The sequence below is a fragment of the Thamnophis sirtalis genome, unplaced genomic scaffold (genome assembly GCF_051295495.1).
Source record: "Thamnophis sirtalis isolate CommonGarterSnake01/CBP01778 unplaced genomic scaffold, rThaSir2_p1.2 scaffold_1, whole genome shotgun sequence".
Taxonomy (NCBI): domain Eukaryota; kingdom Metazoa; phylum Chordata; class Lepidosauria; order Squamata; family Natricidae; genus Thamnophis; species Thamnophis sirtalis.
In genome coordinates, this window is record NW_028261381.1 from 104157052 (window position 1) to 104172823 (window position 15772).

At 39.7% G+C, this 15772-nt stretch overlaps 1 protein-coding gene across 2 annotated transcripts in view; it reads right to left on the bottom strand.

Annotated features, from left to right (window-relative positions):
* Positions 1–570: 570 nt before the first annotated feature.
* Positions 571–15772, bottom strand: part of CHST1 (carbohydrate sulfotransferase 1) — a 32308-nt gene continuing 17106 nt past the window's right edge. Inside the window, exons 2-4 of one of the 2 annotated variants that reach the window (XM_087720032.1) lie at positions 11714–11815; positions 4201–5402; positions 571–1792 (exon numbers count right to left, since the gene is read on the bottom strand). In XM_087720032.1, coding sequence (XP_087576158.1) covers positions 1724–1792; positions 4201–5358 — 1227 coding nt within the window. In that variant the 5' untranslated portion in view covers positions 5359–5402; positions 11714–11815 and the 3' untranslated portion in view covers positions 571–1723. Of the gene's footprint in view, positions 1793–3720; positions 5403–11713; positions 11816–15772 lie in introns of those variants that run through there. The other variant, XM_014060389.2, reaches the window with a different exon arrangement.

The window sequence follows — 15772 nt, forward strand, 5'->3', positions numbered from 1 at the left end:
CTGCATGCTTGGGTCCATGAAATCACCAGAAACTGAAGTTGATTTGAGGTGCATATTAACATTTTTAATGTTATTTCCTTTTAAATTGGCAAAAAAATCACTTCCATCCCAATTATCTTCAGAAACAATTTCTACATGAATTATGCATGAGTAAGGCGATACCAGTTCTTCTAAAAATAAAAATAAAATATGATCATTTTCAAAACTGGCAGATGAGCAAAAACCCACCAGTATATTTGGGAAAGAAATTACATCAGTTGGGTAATTACTTAAATAGTAATAATAAGCTCCTATGGAAATTCCAGGTCAACCATTTAAACTTGGGGTCAGTTATATCAGACAGCAGCTGAACTTTTAGAAGAGGGGCTTGTATGAGCCAAAGCTTTATGTCTGCTTTTCACCTTCTTGTCTCCCGCCCTCCCCCCCCCCCCCCGCCACCGCTATTGGAACAGAAAATGGCTTCAGGCAAGATTCTATTACTACAAAGGCAGTAGTAACAATTGGTATTTTTATATGCCAAGGCCTTTTAACAATAAAATTAGTTCTGTCACTTGAACAAAGAAATCATGGTTAATTATTTATATGAATTTTAATTGAATCAAATTTGTATGAACAAATTGTATTTGAATAAACATTCAGAAGAAAAGGCATTTTAGGCTGTAATCTAAATTTCACTTGAAGCAAATTTCACTGAATTCAGTGGGACAGTACTTCTGAGTAGGCAAATATATAGGACTGCACAAACATTAGATAATGCATGCATATTTCACATAATTCTCTCAGAAGTTGCATTTCCTGGGTGATAAAAGTAATAGATCTTATCTAAGGGGGTACCTATCTCCCATGGATTGCTTATATAAAAATCCCAATATTTTAAAAGATGCAGTCCAATAAAATATTCAGTTTTTCATAGATCAAAAATTATTCAATGTTTTGATGAATATCTTCCCTCCTGATTTTCTCCAGATCTATTGGACCACAACTACCATCATGGCTTGTTGTCTGGTATGACAGGTGTTGTAGCCAGATACATTTCTAAGGTGCTAGGCTGATCAACACTATCATGATTATTTCTGAACTGCAGATCAGGAAACAGCAATCTTGTATAATTTCCCATACCAAAAATATGGTCACAACATTGGAAACACTGAGACATAAAAACATGCAGTTTTTATACACTATCATTATCAGTGACAAACAGGCTCAGGATAGGTCTCTTCAGCATGAAGATCATAACGAAAGAATGAACTTGTTCCTCACTGTATATTTTTTTAAAAAAAATTATAGTCTAATTCTTGCTAATTTTATGTGTGCATTTCCTTTGTTATACTTTTCCCAAGGACCAAAACACCAAAATGAGTAAGTAATAGCCAGGTGGGGAAAGGCACATACACACACTGTTTGTATCTCACTCGCGCACACATACACTCCCTTGGTCATATAGAAAGCCTCTCCTTGAGTAGCAATTAGATTCTGACACACACCCCACACATCTCCCCAGAGGAAACCAAAATCTTTATGTAGGCTCCAGTACAAGATTCTGGCAGGTCTTAGAAGGCAGGAAAGGCAGATTTTACCCTTCCTAACTAACTCCCCTATTTCAATCCTGCCGTAATCAGGAGTGCACTAAATATTTTAGTTGGTTTAGCAGCTGTTCCTTTTCCATAGGGAGTGCTGACTGCATTTGGATCACTAGCACAGAATCCTTAGAATTTGTTCAATGCTAACCATCCATCTGTGGAACAGATTCTTGCTTCCCTTTGATGCCTTCTGTGTGTTTCTCAAATAAGGGCTGCATGGAGAAAAAGAGCCTGTCCAGAGGGATTCTTTTTTTTAAAAAAATCAACATATTAATGGCACAACACCCGCATATAATCCTCTAGCAATGGTCCAGCTAAGTCCTTTGTTGATATCTAAGGCAGGTAAGGGCACTAGGATATGCTTTACATTTCCAATGTTAATTCTGACAACACTCAAACTAATCACTTAACTTGAAAGCGAGGCATGTTTAGATTAGGAAAAGGAAGTTGAATATAATTCGTAATTCGTAATTTAATGAGCTTATATGCCGAATAGTAAAGACTTCCCATGTTTCCCTGAAAATAAGATCCGGTCTTATTTTCCTTTAGGCCCCAAAATAAGCATTGTTATTTTCAGGGGGTGTCTTATTTTTTTCCATGTATGGGAGGTCCACTTCTCCTGCTTGCTCACAGCAGGGCAGGATGTAGCGCAGTACACCACTGCCACCACAAAGCATGTGGGGTGGAGTTACCCCATGTGCCTCCCACTGACTTACCTCAGGGCCCCTGCAGCCAGCTACCCATGCCCCACATGCCTCACCTCATGGCTGCAGCACCATCACACTGCTCAGCGTCTTGCTTGGCTGTGACATGAGCAAGCAGTAGACTGGCGGCCATGTGGGCTCCTGCTGCACATGGCTGTTGTTGCCGCCATTGTGAGGCAGGTGTCAGGTGTGGATGGCCTGGCTGTGGGGGCCCTGAGGTAAGCCGGCACATGGGGCAGCTCTACCATCACCCTGCCTCGCGGCTGACGCTGTGAACAACCAGACAAAATGGGCAGGTGGGCAACTGTGCAAGCTCTTAAATAGGGCTTATTTTGGGAGTAGGGCTTATATTAGGTGCACATGCTAGGGCTTATTTTGGGGTATGGCTTGTTTTCAGGGAAACAAGTAGCATCGAAAATGGTTTTAAAAAATAAGATGCTGAAAGTGAAGGAAGGGACCTACTGCTAACTCCAGTAGTTCTTTTTTATTTGGGGTGGCAGTACTGACCATTTCCATCTCCTTTAACTTTGCCATTTGAATCAAGATTTCCAGCTGTCCCAGTAAGCTACCTTCCCTGTATGATGATTCTAGCAGGTAGACAGGCAAGATTTCTTTAGGTTGAAACTCCTGAGTTCTATTTTTGTTACACCAAGTTTATCATAGGAGTCTAGTACAAGCTAAGATGGTATCACATGTTCCATGATGTTGTCTTAAAAAATCCAATTTATGTAATGGACATCAAACAGGTGCCCCCTCCCACCTATCTGTGGATTCTCAGGCAAGCTGCTGAAATTGACTACAAATGAAAAGGGCAAGTGTTTAAAAGCTATACAGATCATAGGATTGCCATCACTCCTGCACTCTGTCACTTAAATCAGATTGTCAACTTGTTTTATTATCATTCTTCCCACTGACCATCCTTGACTCTAAAAATGCAGTTGCTACCTCCTTCTCCTTCTCCCTCACCATTACACAGCTGTCCTGAACAGAGTTCAACCGTCTCAAGATTCATTGAGGCTGGCTTGGTGACTTTTACCCTCCAGGAATAATTGATTTTATTGAATTCTTTATTTATTTGAAGAAAACACAAAGATAAAAGTATTGTTGTTCCCCTTTAGCAAATCTCGACTTCTTTCTTTCTTTCTTTCTTTCTTTCTTTCTTTCTTTCTTTCTTTCTTTCTTTCTTTTTGGCACAAAGAAATGTTGCAAGTGTTACTAAACAAACTGTGGATCAGCAACCAGCCTGATAACATGACTCAGATATATCAAAACAAGATTAAAAACAAGGAGACTATTCCACCATCAGCTAACAGTAAAACCTGCTCATAAGAGTTGGGAGGGAGGTAACAACACTATTCATAAATTAGACATATATATATTTATAATCATAATCATAATCATAATCATGTGTATGTATGTATGTATGTATGTATATGTATATATACATACATACATACATACATACACATGATTATTCTTACATTGTAAAAGTAAAAAGTGCAAAAGTATAAGCCTTCAGATTCCCATCAATGTGGAAATCCAAGGGTTACTCTTTTTTTCCCTTTTATACATTGTTAAGTGTGTGTGATTTGTAAACATTGCTACCTGTCCACAGTTTGTTTATTTTAGTTTTTGCTCTTAAGAAACCCAATAGTCATCCATCTATGCAATGGTTTGAGAAGGGGAACTTTTCTTTTGAAACTCCCATCAACAATTAGTGCAAACATTTTAGAGAGTAGGCGGGAAGAGGGAAAGTAAGGCAACAGTTACAAATGGCTCATCTGAAACTTACAATAGGAGCCCTAACATCTGCATTACCAAAAGGGCAAGAAATCCCTTTCTTCCACCAGACTTATGGAGAGGTTCTTTAGTTCCTTCTCAGAGGACACCAGTTTGTAACCCAGTTGTATTAATACCTGCTGGCATGCATTCTGTGTGAACGCTACAATTTCATAGGAGAGGCGGAACCGCCACTTCTCTGCTGTTGCTGCTGAATTTCGGACAGTCCCGTATTTGTGCTTAGCTGCAGACCTGTCTCCTCTTGTATTATTCTGTATCCATCGTTCCACATTGCTATCCATTGGAATACCGAGAAATTCATATATCTCCTCAGTCTTTTTCAGAGGATTCCTAGCTAGGTCTTCATATCGCACCAACATGTATTTGCCTTTCAGCCATGAAGGTCTATTTAAGCCAGTGGATACGGAGTTCAAAAAGTCCTCACAAACAGTGGTGAGCTGTGTCACATCCAAGTTGTAGGGTTTCCTACCTGTGCCATCCCAGATTCGCCAAAGTCTGTAAGTGTCTCTAAATGTTTCGCTCCTGGAAGCAAGGATGCCTCTGGGGTCTCTCACTAATTGTATAATTTTTAGGTTGAGTCTTGGATCATCCACCAAAGCCCGAAGGTCATTGACCTCTGGCACTCGCACTGTTTTGATAGCAACGTGCCCATGATCTTTGCATGATTCGGTAGCTAGAGTCAAGTTCAAAGTGCCACATTTTTTTACGCAGTCTCCTTCTTCCAGAGTGGTATCAATCGGTGCCAATGTCTCACACACTGGTGCAGAGCACAGAGCTTTGCTGGCCCCTCTCCTGAAGAGTCTGTCTGTGGTGTGATTCACCGGCTGGGGTTTGATGTAATTTTCCAAAAAGTAAAGATCGCAATCATAAAGACTCCTCAGCAAATCTCTGCCAGCTCCCAACATGATCCGTCGGTCCATGGAGCCCTTCATCTGTGTTAACTTTGGAATCAAGGTGTACTGGACATGGTAAAGGGGCTCAAATAAATAGAAAACATCAAAGTGCTGATTGAAGAGCTGACCAACAAAAGAAGAACCACTTCTGGTGGTGGCTAAGATCAGGACATGAGTCTTCTTAGAAAGGTTGTAAGAAAAAGTTGGGCTTTCATCACACAGTCTGTCAGCAGATTCAGCCTCCTGATTCACGCTACAATTCATGGGATTGGGTACAGGGCAACTTTGGAAGGACTTGGTTGTGAAAGTGCGAATGGCTGTGTACTGGATAGCAATGGAGGCCAAAGCAAGTAGGAGGACAGCCTTCCAAGAACATTGCATGGCTGGTCACCTTCATGGAGATTCGTCACAGTTCACTTTAGTATCTGCAACACAATAGAGTCAGTCTGATTGAATGTGAATATTTATACTCCCACAGAACTCACAAACACACACACTGTACAATCGCCTCCTTTCAGGAATCTCGGAAAGTCATTACAAAAGGTATGTGTCTCTATGTATGTGTAAACATTGTGTTCTGTAATCTCGAGATTTCATAAGTACAATGGTTTATGTACACATCTACATTTTCAGCCCCTGCTGAGAAGAAAAAAAAACACCTGAGAGCTTCCCTCTCTTTCCTAGTAAAAAAAAAAAGGTGAAAATTGTACATTTTCATTGCCCATGAAAGGCAGTTCCCTGCAGTCTGATCAGCTGTGGCAGCCTACATTAATAGCTGAGGAGTGTAGGTAATGTATGACCCCAGGTTTGTTAATGCTGGAAATAATGTATATAATTCAGGCACAAATTGAAAATATGAACTTCAATCACAAAAGGTAAAATTCAAAAGAATCACATTTTCTCCTTTAAAAAAAAAAAGCAATACCTGGGATGGTTAATGGAAGGGGGAAATGGCTTTCACAAGCAATGTACAGCCTGCCTTGCCAGAAGGATGCAGAGGTCGGCATGCCAAATTCAAATCTTTACCTATAAAGCATACCGAGAAGTGTAATTTCCTATCCCACAGCCTAATCGCCTGCAGAAGAATGACAACAAATTAGCCTTCCCTTTCCCTTTAAACGCAATCCTGATTTCATCTGTTTCATGGATTAAGCACACACCTACACAAGGGGGAACACAACCACGGGTATGTGAAGTGTGAGTACTGAAAAATTAACTCAGTCATCTCATCTGCTTCCTGACCTTTTACAGGTTGTTTCACCAGGTTCTTCATTTCACTAGGGGTATGTTCTCACTGGTATTCTGCTTATTTACTTGCACAGAATACCCATTTCTTATTAAACAAACTGACTACATACACCAATCAAATAGGGGCAGGGGGGAAAGAGACTCTTCCGCACACATATTGATTAACCGATTGCCAAAGGCAACTGTTTGCTACATATGATTCAGAAAATTATTGAAGAGGAAAAAGTAATTGAGTAAAATCAATCCAATAGTGTATTTTTATTTTCTAAATTATCAACATAAAAATACCAACAGATAAAATGTCAGGCTTGTGGTGCCTAATTATGAAGACATCTCTTGCAAAGTGTTCAAAAAAAAAAAAACCCAACAATTTCTTCTTGTGCAATGCGAATGGATGGACAAACATTTTTATGAGTGAGTCAAATGCTGATCTTCACAGCAACATTCTGTAAAATTAAGATGCTGCTACTGGGAAGAGTTCAACAGTGTTGTTCAGAAGATTTAAGTCTATGGATACTTTTATTAATAAAGGAGGAATTTGTATATATTTTTCTCAATTCCCCTTTCCCCCTCAAGAATATTCCAAAAAATAAATTTCCAAAGATTGGTTGACCATTCAAAACAGTTTGGAAGAATATATAGAAGGAATCAAAGAGTAACACCTGTTTTCTTCCTTCATTTGCTTAGAGGCATTACCTGACTCTAAGAATTATCCAGTGCTGTATCACTCCTTTATTCTCAATATTGAAAGTTTAATTCACAGGATGAACCCTTGCTGTGATCCAACATCTCCAGTTGGAATAGATATGTATGTGGGCCTATTTCCATTTCACAGAAAAGAACTTGAAACTGTTGTTTGTAGTTTAGGATTTGAAGCAAAGATGAATAGATCATCATCCTTTTTTGAGGTTCCACTAATGGAAGGCTGACAGCCTCTGGAAATATGCCTAACAGATTTCTTGAAATATTGCAGATTTCTTGCAATAAAAACCATTTTGGATAATGCAACTGCTCTCTCTGGACATATCCACACAATTATTGTTTAAGATGCTTTTGTCCCTGCACTTCTGGAAATTTACATTTAATCCAGTTTATGACAAAGATGACCAGACTGAGGCATTTGTCAATGTTAGATTGCGAAATATTCATCCAGACTGAAGGCTACAAAATCTGTTCCAAAGGGAGACTAGTATAGATCTATTTCAAGCTATTTAGTTCTCATCAGCTAGCCATACTCTTACTGGGATTAGAACCTGTGTACATATATACATATATACATATACATATACATATACATATACATATACATATACATATACATATACATATACATATACATATACATATACATATACATATACATATACAAAGAGTGTGTGTATGTGTGTTGTAAATGTATCTATATAGACTAAAATTAAATATGTATATTCAAAGTAAAGATATCAAATGTATGCTTTGGATAGCAACAATTTTTAAAATTAAAAAAAAAATCTTCTGAATTGGTTTTCACTGTGGTCACCACAAAATCTTCCCTTTCTTATCACTGCTGATAACTAAGCACTCTGTAGTAATTCAAAAACTAAAATAATTATTTTAATTACTCTCATTAAGTTAGCTAGTTTTCTCTAACTTATTAGTTGGCTAAAGAAAATAGCAACTTGGTTATATTATTTCTTATCTGGATCCCTTTCAGTCTGGATTCAGGCCTGGCTACAGCACGGAAACTGCTTTGGTCGCACTGACCAATGATCTCTGGAGAGCCAGGCATGACCTCCGTCCTAGTGCTTCTTGACCTCTCAGCGGCCTTCAATACCATCGACCATGGTATCCTTCTGCGGCGGTTAGGAGAGGTGGGGGTGGGAGGCACCGTTCTTCGGTGGTTCTCCTCCTACCTCCTCCTACCTCTCGGAGAGATCGCAGTCGGTATTGGTTGGGGGGCAGAGGTCGACCCCTAGGCCCCTGAAATATGGGGTTCCGCAGGGTTCAGTCCTGTCCCCCCTCCTGTTTAACATCTACATGAAGCCGTTGGGTGAGATCATTCGGCGGCACGGGATAAAATACCACCAGTATGCGGACGATACCTGTCCGCCCCGTGCCAACTCAGTGAAGCGGTTGACGTGATGTGCCAGTGCCTGGAGGCTGTCAGGGTCTGGATGGGGGTAAACAAGCTTGCGCTCAATCCAGACAAGACCGAGTGGCTGCTGCATTTCCCTCTCAAAAATTGGCTAAGCATTCCATCACTCAGGCTGGGGGGGTGCAATTTGGGAGTCCTCCTGGACCCACAGCTGACCTTAGAACATCATTTGTCGGCTGTGACCAGAGGGGCATTTGCCCAGGTTCGCCTGCTGCACCAATTGCGTCCCTACCTGAACCGGGAGGCACTCGCAACAGTCACTCATGCCCTTGTGACCTCAAGACTGGACTACTGCAATGCGCTCTACATGGGGCAGCCCTTGAAGAGCATTTGGAGACTTCAGCTCATCCAGAATGCAGCCGCGCAAGCGATTATGGGTGCACCTCGGTACACCCACTTTACACCTATCCTCCGCGAGCTGCACTGGTTACCGATTGGTCTCCGGATATGCTTCAAGGTGCTAGTCGTCACTTATAAAGCCCTTCATGGTATTGGACCTGGGTACTTGAGAGACCGCCTGCTGCCAATTACTTCCCAAAGATCCCACAGATCCCACAGATTAGGCCTCCTCCGGGTTCCATCTACTGGCCAATGTCATCTGGCTACTACCCGGGGGAGTGCCTTCTCTGTGGCTGCTCTGGCCCTTTGGAACAAGCTCCATGCAGAGATTCGGACCCTCACCTCTCTCCAGGCTTTCCGAAAAGCTGTTAAAACCTGGCTGTGTCGGCAGGCCTGGGGTTGATGAGTTCCCTTCCCCTCTCAAATCATGTGACTGTTGGTTGTCTTTTAAATTCCCCTGTACCTTTTCTGTTGTAGTTTCGTTGTGTTTACCTCCCCCCCCCCTTGGGTTTGTGAGCCGCCCTGAGTCCCTCAGAGAATAGGGCGGCATATAAATAAAATAAACCTCAAACCTCAAACTCAACCTTGTCAAAACAATTGTTGAATCACTAATCTCTTACATACCAGAAAAGGCTGTCAGCAATTGATCATAAAGGTGAGCAATTGCCAAGTGAAATGGGAAGGAATGGTACAACATTTTACAACAGCCAGAAGTGTTTTACATGCCATAAAGCACTTGTTCTTGGTCCTTGTTCTTGGTCCTCGTTATTTCAAAAGATCATTAAACAACCAGTCATAAGCTAAGGACTACCTGTACTTTGAAACTTCAGCCGGAAAATGCACTGGGGTTTGAATTAACATTGTGAAGGAGATGATTAGAGGATGAAATTATCTATTTCTATTGTCAAAAAAAATAGTCTCTGTACCAGTCTAAGGATGAGTCAACTAATACAGATAAGCTCTGTCTATTGAACTAACCTTCAAGTATTATACCAAAAAAAATTAATCATTGAAATGCATGATTTGCAAATGTAAAAAAAGGAGGGGGGGTGTAAAATGTGACTCAGAAAAAGGAGAAACTCATTATTTGATTCATGCAAGCACAGACCTTGCATTCTAACAAATGGGAGACACAGCTAAGAAGGTAGCAAAGATCTATTTCTTCTCATGATGGAGTATAGGAGGATGCTATAAAATAGGGCAGACTGCTAGAATATGCTTTCAATATGAAACTTAGTTATTATTTGAAAAACTTTTATCTGTGAAAACATTCTTCTCACCAGGTGCCAAACCAAATACCTCCTGACTCAATCACCATCTTGGCCCTTGGGGGAAGTCAGAGCTTCATGACCTTCCAAAAGGTAAAAAGCGTATCTCAGATGGCAATAATTAAGGGAAGAGACCCTTATTATTTACTAGAATCTCAGGTCAGCATAAGTCAGCCTTTCCATATTCTACTGTATCCCGACAAACTTACAAAGTGGATTGGTCTGAGAGATTATGGCCTGTTTCACATGACACTAAATAAAATTGTGAGTTATTATGTGCACTATCTTTGAAAATTGCCCTCCAACAGTTCATTTAGCTGTTTAAAATTTGTAGCTTACCCAACCAAACTAGAAATCCTGGTTTTCAGAAATCCAGTGCAACTTTTGTCAGATTTTGGTGAGGCAACTCACAAAGCTTGCTTAATGAATCACACACAATAGGTAGAAAAATGGTGGAATGTGTAGATTGACAGAACTTTTGGGCTGAGCCTATTATGTGAACCAGGGGTGGGTTCCTGCCAGTTCTAACCTCTTCTATAGAAGAGGTTCCACAAACTACAGTGCCGTTTAGAACGGGTTCCAGCTCCCTCCAGCGCCCATCCGCACATCATCAAGATGAAGAGCGAGAGGAGGAATTCTGGGAGTTGAAGTCCACAAGTCTTAAAGCTGTCAAGTTTGAACACCCCTGGTTTTTTTTTAAAGGGTTAGGGGTGCAATGGTCTTGTAACTTGACAGCTTTAAGACTTGCGTGCTTCAAATGCCAGAGCTTCTGAGCCAACATTTGGGTTGCTAAGCAAGAGCATTTTTAATTGAGTTTCACCACATTATACAAGTTGGCCACGCCCATCCAATCACATGGCTGGCAAGCTACTTCCACCCAGTCACATGGCTGTCAAGCCACTCCCACAAAGCAGGCCACACCTATAGAAGAGGTTCTAAAAACTTTTGAAACCCACCACTGATGTGAACATACAAACAACTGGCTTAGCACCAACCAATGAGCTTCATGGTTGAACCAGACCTAAAACCCAGATCTCTCAAATCTTAGTCCAATACATTAACCCTTATATCCACATAAGCAGTTGTTTAAAGTCAAGGAATGATGTCTAAGGCCAATATTTAAAAGGGTCAGTTTATTCCCCTTTTAAATATTGACCTTAGACATTCCCCTCCCCAATATTTTGTACTTCGAGGGAAATGAAAGTAACAATACCTTCAATCTGCTCTTCATTCTGGCAGACTAAACAATCTGTTGGTGTAGTTTCCTTGGCAACCATGTGGAAAATATTTACCACTGCCTTCTCCTAAATTTCCTGCCCCACTTCTCACTCTACCCACAGGCATTTGCAGGTTCTGGTTACTTTTACCAGACTTATTGGTTTGACTATCCCTGTCCCTATTAATGCTAATGTCTACGGGCCTACATTTCTGCCTACAGAATTTCTGAACGGTTTCCTATATAAGTAAAAATTCTGACGGATCCTTCTTAGCTTTTCAAGAAAACCAAGGCTGCCTAAGTGCTGCACCCAACAGGGCAAAAAAGAAATAGCAGGCCAATCAAGTATACTATTGTCCAGATTGAATCAGAAGTTTTGTCCCAAATATTTAGATTTTTGTCATCCTAACAACCCTCAATCACCCTCACATCAAGCTTGTGGGATAAATCAACACTTCAAGCAGCACAAGACCATCCAGAATGTGCTGCCTGGGCATATAAGAACAAGGAGTTAATCATGCAATACTTAACTGTTTCAATGGGTAACATGTTGTGCAGCTGTTGCAGGATAATAGCATGTCCTGCTGTCCTCTGCATCCCTATTGTGAGCTTCCTGGCTACAGAGGAAGATTTCTATGGGAAACAGAAATATTATATTAATGTTCTCTGCAGCAAATACATGTTCTTCAAACAGGACAGAACATCGGGAAAAAAATTGAGTGGTCAAGATTTCCTGTCCTCATAAATGAGCAATGGCTATTTCCACAGATTTTGCCTCACAGCACAAATGAATAATATCAGTATTTTCTTGAAGAGCTACCAGCAGCGGAACTTTGCATCCAAGAGTTCCCTATGGACTCTTGAATAGCAAAATCCTGCCAGCAGATGTATTTGGTGCTCAATGTTTGAAGCGATGTACCAAGCCTCCCTGAGGTCATTGCTTGCTTCTGATCTTTACTCCCTTTTGCATACTTAAGATCATGTCAACTATATTTAACTAACTGATCCCTTATCCACAGGGAGAGGAACTTATACTTAACTAATGCTGTTGATATTCAATTGCAATTTAGATGGCAAGGTTAATGACTAAAGATGCTGGGATTTGTAATATAGCAACATTTAGATAATCACAGCATTCCATGGCCTTAAGAGCTCAATTTATTATTATTCCCTGATGAGCATAACTACATTTGACCACCTTGATTTTCATCTCTTTATGAAACTACATTGGCCTAATTTCCGGGAGAACCTATTGCAAGTCAAATTAATGCAGCTTCCTCTGCAAACGTTTATATTTAGATATCTCTGTGAGTTGGATGCTATGTATCTACAAGCCTGACAGGTAAAGTATGAGAGGCTTCATGTTCAACGATCATATGTTCTTGCAGTGAAAATTCATATCCAGAGTATATCTTGCTTGTGTCTGAGAACAAACTTTGATATAGCATTCCTTCTGATCTTCTTTCAGTTGGTTGGAGGTGGGTGGCATTCACATTGAATAAAAAAAATAAATAGACTGTTAATTTTCAGTTTTTTAGTCCCACATGGATCTTACCATATCTACATTTTGGGCTATATTCTATCCAGCCAAAGATAATTATTTGCTATCATTTAATATCTCTTGCATTATCTAGGTAACTCTTTATATCCACATTCACCTTTATTATATACTTGTGCTTCAGTATTTCCTCTTTATTGCACAATATTACCAATTCCCTTAATGGAAAACAGAATTTTCAAGTATCCTCTGTGGTCAACCGTTCTATTAATCAGAAAGATGAATAATTTGTCCATGTTTTTAAGTGTAATCATTTCTATTATTATGCTTACATTTATGCCAAACACTGCTAAGCCCTGATCATCTGCAATAGAAAGAAGTGGCTGAAAGACTACTATTCTCTTCTCAGTTCATGTTCTTAGGACAAAGGCTGTTGGAATAGACTATGATTGGGTGTATAAACACAGTTAGGGTTTGTCTGTTTTAATCTGATGGTTGTGACTGTCTTCCCCTTGTGCCTTATTGCTATGTATTTTGATTTTTAACTGCTGGAAATGGGGGAGTGCAAAGATCATCCTGCATGCAGTGTAAGATCTTTCCATATATTTTGATAGGTTGTTAATCAGCATTTGTTTAGTAAAGTGAGCTTTACTGTTTACTTCTGTTGGTGAGGGTCTTTTTAAGTTAAGTACCAGTACTTGAATGATGAGTAATTCCTGACTATGAGAGCTATGTGTCAACTCTGAAGCGAACTTGGCTGAAGCTGTATTTTCCTATCCTCATACTTGCCACAAACTTTGAAAGGGGAAGGGAAGGGGGAAGATGGACCGGCTACCAGTCAAAACAAAAAGCTTTCTTGTGGGAACCAAGGTCATTCCAACAGGTGTCAAGTGAAGGAGGAGTGACCAAGCAGCTTCCCAGCTACTTTCATTGGGTAATGTGACTGGTGTCATCTGGTAATGGAAATATCTGCTCTTTTAATTAGGGGGAAACTGCAGAAATTTTTAGAGTTGGTTTTCACTAGTTGTGCTGATATGATGTATCCAATAAACATGTTCTTTGGCGAATCTACCTGCCTCGGAGTTCTGCTTTTGATGAATATGTTACTCGGAATCTTGACACTATGAAGCAATGGAACAACCTGTCTCCTGGTGTTATGGATCACTGGAGGTTTTCAAGCAAAGATTGGATTGCCATTTGTTGGAAATGGCATGAGGATTCTTGAACTTGACAGGGCATTGGACTAGATAATCTCCAAAGTATCTTCTTCATGATTATATAAATCAACACAGCACTCATAAATATTTCCTACACTGGAGGTTGTGGCCAAAAACATGCTTGTAAGTAAGTAAAGTAAGAAAATCTGTTTAAATTAATTTCTATGACAAATTCCTTCTACCTTAGATAAAATGATATCAACAGGAGTATAGAACATTTTGATAATAATCTCATTCAATAACTTTGGACTGCACATGCAAATGAAAGACAGAAGCTGAAAACAGATGTTGCTGCATTTTGGCTATGGGATTTGGCTGCACAGACTATGCTGGCACTTTTACTCTGTCCCAGAATGAGCTATATAAACTGCACTCAGGGAGAAGTATCTTCTTGGCATGAGGAAAATAGTATATAAGCCCAGAATCTCTTCCAGCTGATATGAACACTTATAATATTTTAGACATGTCCTGTAAAGTTCCAGGGTAGACTATATTGAAGAAGTACTATATAACTCTTACAGCACATATGAGGCAACCTGACATTCTTCATCATCATAATTTTATCCCATTATTTTTCCAAAAATATTAGAGTAACCTCTTCGATGTACCCCATATTTAGCAATACATGCAAGATAGGTAAGCTAACAGTGAAATGACTGACTTCACAGTCAGTCTGATCAAGTCCTGTATTCAGTTCATGACATCACACTGATGTCCATCAGAAATGAAATCTGGCCATAATATGAAACAGTATCTGACATTTCATCAGTACTCTCTGTCTTGTATTCCCTCAGGACCAAAATATGCATGAGTGAAAATAAAGACAAAGCTGCTACTTGCTATTTATTTATACTTGGAAAAGGAAAACAATAGACTAGAGTTAAAATCCAGAAAGGGATTTGTTTACTTTTTTCTTCTTGCATATAATGAATCTGGGTTTCCCTTTGCTCTTTAGATTAGTAAAACAGCTTCCATATTTCCCACTTTACACATAAACACAATCATACAATTTCTCTGCATCACAAGGAATTTAAACTTCCTCCTTTCTCCTGACAAATTTCTTCCTCACACCATAAACAAAGTGAGAAATCCCAGCAGCAGCCCCCAATGTGTAACTATGTTTTCATTCATTGGTCTAGCAACTCTCTTCCTTAGCCCTGGGACCGCAAGATATTTATTAAAAAAAACTTCTGAAAATAAACAGACACAATAAAATACATGTTTGCAAAGTCAGATATCGTACACATATCCAGGCCTGGTATTTGGGATTAGATGGAGTACTGCCACTCACTTAATGACTGATAGCCACAGATTATAAATCACATAAACACACGAAATGGTTTTAATAGACATTTTTTAATAAGTGGTATGGGATGAGACACATTTTAAAACAGAGGATATTCTGTTTTTGCAATTACAATGGGAAAAGGCTGTTTATGTAGCAGCAGGTAAAACTTAGAGAGGTGGGATGTTCAGTTTTAGAGACTGAGCATAAAATGCTGACAACAAATGCTGTGTAAATCCCAGATTAATTTACCCAAATGTTTTTTTCTTAATCTGTCCCTGTTGCAAAGAAGAATCCGAGGTATTCTGATTGACCAGTAGTTTGTTATTTTCCCTACCATTTATTGTGAAGAAGTTTTCCTCCATCCACCCTTAAAAGGCACATGCACAACCTTTCATCTTTAATAGTTGCTCTGAGCATTGCTTAAACACCCAAAACAGTTTGCTTCATTGGTGTACTGACGCACACACAAATCTCATGTCTCCTTATTGCCCATTAAAGCTCAATGGGAGAACAAGAGCAGCAGCTGGCAGGCAACAGAATGAAGAGATTTCTGCAGCCAACAACATAACTACATACACAATGCAGTT